This window comes from Xiphophorus hellerii, chromosome 7 (assembly GCF_003331165.1).
Source record: "Xiphophorus hellerii strain 12219 chromosome 7, Xiphophorus_hellerii-4.1, whole genome shotgun sequence".
Taxonomy (NCBI): Eukaryota; Metazoa; Chordata; class Actinopteri; order Cyprinodontiformes; family Poeciliidae; genus Xiphophorus; species Xiphophorus hellerii.
Window position 1 is genome coordinate 32222801 of NC_045678.1, and position 8670 is coordinate 32231470.

The 8670-nt window shown below is 50.1% G+C and overlaps 1 protein-coding gene across 1 annotated transcript; it reads right to left on the reverse strand.

Annotated features, from left to right (window-relative positions):
- Nucleotides 1-533: 533 nt before the first annotated feature.
- LOC116723131 (actin-related protein 3-B) lies at nt 534-8062 on the reverse strand. The gene is made up of 12 exons (XM_032567767.1): nt 7878-8062; nt 4951-5006; nt 4714-4838; nt 4180-4290; nt 4006-4101; nt 3823-3930; nt 2870-3013; nt 2363-2536; nt 2164-2256; nt 1961-2086; nt 1757-1840; nt 534-1126 (listed from the first exon to the last, which is right to left on the reverse strand). Exons 1-12 carry the CDS (start codon nt 7919-7921, stop codon nt 1031-1033), a joined length of 1257 nt encoding a protein of 418 aa, XP_032423658.1. The 5' UTR covers nt 7922-8062; the 3' UTR covers nt 534-1030.
- Between the last annotated feature and the right edge of the window lie 608 nt (nt 8063-8670).

Below are 8670 nucleotides of genomic sequence, written 5' to 3' on the forward strand. Positions count from 1 at the left end.
CAGGGATTTATGAGTTTAGCATTAATCATTTTAAATGTCAGGTTTTTTCATTTGTTGCTTTTTAAAGTTTATTTTCTCCTGAAAGATGGCCGACTCCCTTCCTGTCAGAAACAGGAGAATCTGCTGGGGTGTGAGTACTTTTGGTCTTTATTGAACATTATTATTAATGTTTTACAGTGTATTGAACATCTTTTAGAACCAGAACCTGAGTTATTGATGTGTAACCGAGCCGCTCTTCATCGCCGTCATGCGGAGTAAAGCCGAGCCGTCAGCGGCGCTGCCCATCCTCTTCCTCCTGATGAAGTTTCAAGAAGAGTAGCTTTCAGCAGATCCATCTAGAAACAACACATCCATCGCTACGGCAACCATCCTGCCGCTGCCGCCTCTCTCATCAGCCGATTAATGGACCTGATCCCCGACCGGGTCTCTGGTGACCCGTCAGAACCAGCAGGACGGGCTCCATCATCTGTCCTTTGGTCCAGTCAGAACCTGCTAGAGTTCTGTCCTGAGATGAAGAATTTCCAGACAGAAGCTCTTAGACAGAACGGGTCGGCTTTATTGGAACGTTGCATTAATACACAAACTGATCAGAACGTATCGTCTGAATTTATTAAAAGCTGCTGCAGGTTCTGCCTGGTACTGATACTGGCATCAATTTATGGACTGAAACATAAAAAACTTTAAGAAGCAAAAACAGGCTCTAAGCGGATCAATGGAACCAGTTAGAACCGAGCTGGAGCAGAAAGAAAAAGTTGGACAAAAACTCAGCAATCTGTTGTACCTGTAGGGGAACTGAGCCTGAAGTCCAGATTATTATTTATAAATATTGTTCCCAAAGGTCCGAAGAACCAGGAATATTCTTGGCTTACAAACGCTTTTCCCATATTTCAGAAGAAAATACAAAAGAAACAGAACAAAAATTCTGGATAAATTTCCCGGCTGATCCGTTTGGTCTCATCTGAAAATCATGGAACCGGGCCTGACGGCGCCGTTCAGACCCTCGCTGTCAGAACGCAGCGGGTCCAGCAGGTTAGGACATGACCCCAAACACGGGGTTATGGCGGCAGATGCTTGGCCCGATCTCCTCGTAGTCCTTCTTGGTGTGGCAGACCTGGTAGAACTCGGGCTGAAGAGCAGAGGAAGAAGAAGTCAGCTGACCAGAAACTGTTACAGCTAATGTTAATGTTAGCACCCACGGTAGCAGCTAATGTTAATGTTAGCACCCACGGTAGCAGCTAATGTTAATGTTAGCACCCACGGTAGCAGCTAACGTTAATGTTAGCACCCACGGTAGCAGCTAACGTTAATGTTAGCACCCACGGTAGCAGCTAACGTTAATGTTAGCACCCACGGTAACAGCTAACGTTAATGTTAGCACCCACGCTAGCAGCTAACGTTAATGTTAGCACCCACGGTAGCAGCTAACGTTAATGTTAGCACCCACGGTAGCAGCTAACGTTAATGTTAGCACCCACGGTAACAACCAACGTTAATGTTAGCACCCACATAACAGCTAACGTTAATGTTAGCCTCCATGGTAGCAGCTAATGTTAAGTTGTAAGTAGCTTACTGCGCATGTGTTGGATGCGAGGTAATAGGAGGCGGGGCGAGAACTGTTCATGCTGTTGTGAGAGGAACGCTGGAGCGCATGTTGTTAGCTATGTTAATGGCGACCATTAAAGTGTGGATGCTAACATCAGTAGTGTGATTATTGAGTAAACAGCTAACGCTAATGTTAGCGTCTGCAGATGCTTACCGTCGATGCCAGCATGGATCCTCCAAACCACACGGCGTATCTCTGCATGTGATGAGTGACAACCTGAACATCGATTGGTTTGGGCTGCAGAGAGAACAGAACCAGGCTGATTAATGGAAACAGAACCGGAAAGCAAAGCCTGGAAAGTTTAACAGACATCTACTGTGAAACAAGGCCTGGGAACTTTGCGGTGACGGTTCCCACCTTGAGCTTTCCTCCGCTCAGCTCCTCGCTCAGCTTCAGCCGGGCGTCCACCGTCCTCTTCAGGTCTCTCTGCAGCCGCCGCCCAAAGTCCCTGAACATGGTGGAGCCTCCGGACAGAACCACATTCTGAGGAAGGAGGAACATTTGGGTCATGGAACCGCAGAACCTGACCGGGCCGGGCCATGCCGGGACGCCGCGGTTACCTTGTAGAGCGGACGGCGAACGTCGATGGGACAGTTCTGGATGACCTCGTCCACGACCTCTGAGATGGGCTGGGTGAAGTCCGGGTTGGCGAACTGGGACCAGAGACAGCGGGTCAGAAGGTTCCGACAGTCGGGTCGGGTCGTCCTAATGCGGCCAGCCGGACCCGCTGCGTCGCTGTGCAATAATAACTAGACTGACCTCTGGGTGGAAGAAGATCTCCGGGCCCAGGAAGCGCTCGTAGCCCACGTCGATGGTGAACTCCTTCTTGCTGACGGCGTTGACCCCGGTGTACTGCTTGATCCATTTGGACCCGTCCGAGTCATACTTACTGAATTCTTTGACCAGGTCCGGACACACATAGCTGAACCGTTCCTGAGAGGGAAGGAGAGGGGGAACATCAGAGGGAACATGGAGATGAATGAGGGGAACCGGAGCTCTGGTGGATCTAAAGTCTTTGACCGGCTACAGTGAAGCTTCAGGATGTGGATTTCTACCTGAAGCTGCCTAGTTTCGTATCGGCTAATGTTCATGTCCAACTAAAACCAGTTACAGACCAACAGCACCACCTGGTGGCCACATGAAGAACAGCAGAGCCTGCACTGTCTTGATGTCAAACAGCCAGACTGATATAATCAACCTTCAGTGATATTTAGGTTAATATTCAGGGTGATATGAACGTTCATCTCCGTCCAGCTGAGGACTCACCTTGACCGCCTTGGCCGTCTCCAGGGACTGCTCCGGGGGGATGCCCACCTCCCTGTCCCTCAGCAGCTGCTGGGTGAAGTAGGTGATGTCTCTGCCTGCGATGGGGATGTGCTTGATGCAGCTGCCGATCACGTAGCCTTCAGCCTGGGACGGAGGAGGACAGAGGGGGACGGAGAGGGATGGAGGAGACGGAGGGGACAGAGGGAACGGAGGGGACAGATGAGACGGAGGAGGACGGAGGGGGACGGAGAGGGATGGAGGAGACGGAGGGGACAGAGGGGGACAGAGGGAACGGAGGGGACAGATGAGACGGAGGAGGACGGAGGGGGACGGAGGGGGATGGAGGAGACGGAGGGGACGGAGGAGAAAGAGGGGGACAGAGCAGGCGGAGGGGACAGAGGGAACGGAGGAGGACAGAGGAGACGGAGGGAACGGAGGAGGACGGAGGAGGACGGAGGGGACAGATGGGTTGGGGGAGACAGATGAGGACAAATGATCAGGAAATCGTCTCAAATATCAGGTTCTTGTTCGTTCATCTTTGAAGTGATTTAGTTTGTAAAGTTTCCATCTGGACTGTTTTCATGTTTCCAATAAATTCAGTTTTAACATTTTTATTTGAATAAAAATGTTATTACAGCAGTGGCAGCAGATTTAAAAACGTCTCTGATGCTGAACAGGAGATCCCTCAGAAAAACTGATGAACCCAACTCAGCAGTTCTGCTGGTTTAACGTTTAGAAAACTGTTGAATCATCAGAAAAGCAGAGCTGGGTTTTAAATGAGCCATCAGGTCGACCTGCAATGAGCCACAGCGACCACCAAGTGGCAGCAGCACGCCACCACACATGCAGGAGAACCAGAAGCAGCTTCCCGAGTCTGCAGCTGTTTTGGACCTCCAGGCCACCGTACAGAATCACCTGCAGGGTCCAACAGGGCGTCCCCATGGAGGACTCACCACAGGAATGACGTGAGTGACGCCGTCTCCGCTGTCGATGACGGTTCCGGTCAGGGTCCGCTCTCCGACCTGCCTGGAAGTCCAGGAGGCTGCCAGCGCCAAAACGGCCTGCAGGACACACAGAGGGGATCAGAACCATGAAACAGAACCAGGAAAAGCTGGATCAGAACCAGAACCTCTGACCTGCACGGCGATGTAGAGCCCCGGGACGTTGAAGGACTCGAACATGATCTCGGCCGTGTATTCCCGGTTCTCCGGCGTGTTCAGAGGAGGTTCCGTCTGCAAACAGGAGACCGGGTCAGACCCACCGGGCCGGTTCACGGCCGGCCCGGGTCTGGTGGCCTGTCCAGAACTCACCAGCAGGAAGTAGTGGTCCTCTGGCTCGGCCCGCAGGTACTTGAAGATGACCTGCTCCATGAAGCGCTCCATCAGGTCCCAGTCCTCCACGATCCCGTGGCGGATCGGCCACTGGGGCAGGAGAGGTCAGAGGTCAGCAACAGGACAGCACGGTCCAGAACCCAGCAGAACCTCCTGGCCCAGAGACCAGCTGGACCGACCAGAAGGTCCAACAGAACCGATCTAGCTCACAGCATCAGCAGAACTCTGGATGGAGGATCGGACCCTGACCAAATTGATGACCCTTGCTCTCTTTGGACCTCCCGAACCTGTCCTGTCCACCAGAACCACCACTTAAAGTGTACATGGACCGCAGACAGCTGAACCGGTCCAGTTGGGTAAAGTGTAAAGTAGTTTGACTGCTCTGGTTGGCCGCCAAGTGTGGATAAATAAATCAAACCGTCCAGAAGGTTCCGGACGGTTCTCTGCTGATTCACGATGGCGTGACCCTCTGAGGTTCTGCTCAAACCTGACTCCTGACCTCTGACCTCTTACCTTGGTGGAGTACGTGGGTTTGTCCACAGCTTCATCACCGATGTAGAAGTCCAGGTCGTCCACTCCCTTCATCATCCTCCGCTGGGCCTGATCGCCCACCTTCGCCGACTCCTTGATGGCAATGCCTGAAGAAACAAGTAGTGTTAGGAGGAGGACTTCCTGTCCGCAGGAGGAGGACTTCCTGTCCGCAGGAGGAGGACTTCCTGTCCGCAGGAGGAGGACTTCCTTTCTACTCACATGAGGGAACGATGAACTGCGGCTCGGTGTTTCCTGCGTAGCCCAGCTTGGTGTAACTAAGAGAAGAAAACAGTCCAGTTACTGTAAGAACCCGGCCCAGAGGTTCTGATCGGCCCAGTTATTTTAATCTGCTGATGGTTCTAGTTCTGGTTGGGCTCCAACAGGAAGTCAATGTTCTCCATGTTGTTTCAGGTTCTGGACAGCAGGAAGTTTTTTTTATCAGAACCTGGCAGCGGTTCTGGAGAACCTTCAGTCCAAGCATAGCATTGAGATCAGGCTGAGGTCTGGACTTTGACTAGGCAGTTCTGTTGAAAACTGAAGCTCCACATTACCACACCTCCACCACTTTCCTGTTGGGTCCAAATGTCCACTGGTCTGTCTGACCCAACAGAACCCGTCCAGGTCCAAACAGCAGCTCCAACAATACAGGATGTGATCCAATAACCTGATCAAAGCACTTCCTGTTTACAGACAAATATCTGGAATCTGAGGAAGAGCTCCTGAACCGGGCCAGAACAGAACCCAACATGATGCTGGTTTATTCTTCTGGTGCCCTTCATCACTATCATCATCATCATCATCATCATCACCAGAGCGCCGCCTCTAACTGTCAGAACATTTCGCTGGTTCTGCTGCGACCCGTCTGACCCGGCTCATTTCAAAGAACAGTCCCAGCATGTCGGCTGCAACCTGCCGCGACACGCTGCAAATATGCAGCGCACGCAGCCGGGGAGCCCAACCCGCAGCGCGGTTCTGATCCGGGTCGGAACCGCACAGAGGTCCACTCTGCTGCGGCGTCACCATGACGACCCGTCCGGCTGAACCCAGAACCGCTGCAGAACAGGAAGTGAAATTCTCACTTTGTGGACCACAGAACCCGCACTGGCTGCTCTGGGAAACACGGCGGCCATCTTGGAGCGGTCGTCCCTCCTGCTTGGCTAAACCAAAACGGCAGCAGGAGCCTCAGCACTGCCGGATATTTTTGTTCAGATCTACGGACTATTGACGTGAGATCTCGGGGGATAACGTTTCACAAGTAAGATGGACATATTAGTGTTTATATTTTATGAATAGAATATTACTAAACTGTAATATTTATATCCACCTGCAAAAAGCCAGCTAATATTAGCTATAGTGCTAACGGTGTAACACCGGGTTCAGCCCCGCTAAGATTTTGTAAATCTTCTCTAACATTGATTTAGATTATGCGACAGAAGGTGGAAAGACTGTTATTTATGTGTAATTCGTTCACTCTGTCTAAAGTAAGGTAGCTCCCGTTTTAGTTTTGAAGGTTTCATAAAGACAGAAATGTGTTTAAGGAGAGACGGATCCTCTGCTGATGGATCTCTTAAGCTACAGCTCCTCGGCTGGAAAACATGAATAAAACCTATGTAGATATTATGTATATAACCATGTTCATCATTATTTAATCATCTTTGTTTTTCTATGATTGTATTATTTTGTTTGTATATTTATATAAATATGTGTTGATATTACTAAATAATATATTTTAAAAATTATGACTGGTTGTATGTTTTGTAAAATGCTCATCATTCATCAATATCAAAATATTCTATTCCGAATCTATTCTGTAAATATGCTCAACCATGTATCAGTCAGTACAAAAATACTTAAAAACTAACTTTCTAGTAAATGTAGCTATGAAAGCTGTTTGAATGAGGTTGATATTAAAAAATCGTGAAAATATGTTTAGTATTTAGCGAGTTATGATCGATTAAATGCGCTGATACTTCATTGTGCCTGTCAAACACATAACGCTGAGTGGAGCGGTCGACCTCTCCAAGATGGCCGTCCTAAAACTCGTCAGCTACAATAGGCAGGAGCGGCCATGAGGCGCCTGTTCTTTATTTATGTCTATGTTGTGGACAGCAACAGCTGATGGCATCATCAGAACCTCCTGGTACCGAGCTCATCAGCAGAAACCGGTCCTGTGCTGGGTCTCACGGAGGACGGGCGTCGGTCAGTCCGTCCGCCAGTCCGTCTCCTAGGAGACGCGATCTTTCCTCCAGGTTTCTCAAAGTCTTTCCGCTTTCTTTGGCCTCGGGCACTTTTCCCCGTTGCTGCACGAACAGAAACATTTCAGAACCGGCTGAACATCAGGTCCACTGACCGAGTCTGGCCAAAAGCTTAGGAGGCCGCTGGCCCATAAGGTTCTGCTGGACCGGACCGCAAATCATCCACAATGCAAAGTCTAGAAAAATAACTGAAAATCATCCAGAAATCCAACTGATCAGAACCAACTTAAAAACCCAACAGATCTACTATTCAGGACTACCTTAAAGGAGAACAAGAATGGCCTTTTTGCACAGTACTGCATCAGTTCTAACAGAACCAGAACTTTTTTTACTTTTTTTTTTTTTTTGCAGAACCGGGTCAGAGGCTGCACACTGGTTTGCAGCCAGAGGGAAGTGTCTCCACAAGAATCGGATCCAAATGTCCAGAACCAGAACCATCCCGATTGCAGAGCAGCAGGATGAACCCACTGTCAGAACCAGAACCGGGTCCTGTACTGTCCCGGTGTAATAACCGGGTTCTGGTGCCGAGTCACAACCATATATGGACTAAAAAGGCTGAATGAGGAAGTGCAGGTTGAGTGTAGGAAGTAGCACCGCGCATGCGTAGCTGAACAGATTTATAATGTTTGGTTTAACTGGGAAATTAGAGCAGCCATCGCGTCAACCTGAAGGAAACCGACCCTTAATAACTAAACCGGTTCTGGTTGGTTCCGTTTGTTCTGTACGCTTAGAACCAGCGTACAGAACCAGCGCTGTCAGTCAAAGTTCGGTAAACAGAAACCCCGGACTGAGCCCCGGACTGAGCCCCGGACCGAGCCCAGGACCGAGCCCCGGACTGAGCCCCGGACTGAGCCCCGCTCCGCCGCTCCGTTCCCGGCTCCAAATGCTTACCCCGTCCCGCAGTCCACCACACACGCCGGTAGCCGTCCAGCCATCTCTGCCCCGGGTCTCTGCTGAAGCGCTGCTTTCTGGTGGAGGCTGGAGGACAGGCGGAACCCTGCTGAGCCCGCACACAACCGTTTCCTCTTCCGCGCTCGGCTTCTGGCATCCAGGGAGAGGCAAGATGGCGGAGGCCGGGCGGAGCGGCGGAGGCGGGGCGGCTGTCACTCAGCGGGGTTCGCTCCTCTGCAGCCAGCCGGCAGCTAGGGCGGCCCGAGAGCAGGCGGCGTCACCCAAACGATTCAGGTTCGATGTTTGGTTCAAATCCCGGAGGTTCCTAAAAAATAATCTCTTAAGCTTTTAAACAAATCCAAATAGTTTCTGGGTTCCCTTAAATGTTGAAGAATTATTCTTTGACCTTTGCTGCATGTCTTCCCTGTCTCTCTGTCAGCTCAGTTTCTGTTTGATTATTGTGAATAAAGCCACTCTAGTGTGACTAAATTGTATTCATTAACACAACAAACTTACCACAGAAGTTGCTAATTTGTAAATAAGTTGGGAAGGTTTTTGTTAACTTATCTGAAATCAGGTTAAATAAATCCAGTGAAACAAAGAAAGGTGTCTTGTGCCTTTTTTCAGGATGGATTTTGATAAAACTGGAGAAACTGAACATTTCTGATGCAGGAATGGAGCCGCGCCCAAACGGGGCTCACCAGTGTTTCCATGTTTTCATCCTGCTGCATCCCAGTGGGAGGAGTTAGTGCAGCTCCTCTAAAATCAGGACATTTTCTGTATTCTGAAGCTC

What these genes read in the sequence shown, in the direction of transcription:
- LOC116723131 (XM_032567767.1), bottom strand. Translation starts at nt 7,921, where the DNA reads ATGGCTGGACGGCTACCGGCGTGTGTGGTGGACTGCGGGACGGG. An exon ending in GGCTCTACATCGCCGTGCAG is followed by an intron (nt 3,931 to 4,005) that starts GTCAGAGGTTCT and finishes TGTGTCCTGCAG; the next exon opens with GCCGTTTTGGCGCTGGCAGC. An exon ending in TTCGCCGTCCGCTCTACAAG is followed by an intron (nt 2,087 to 2,163) that starts GTAACCGCGGCG and finishes CTCCTTCCTCAG; the next exon opens with AATGTGGTTCTGTCCGGAGG.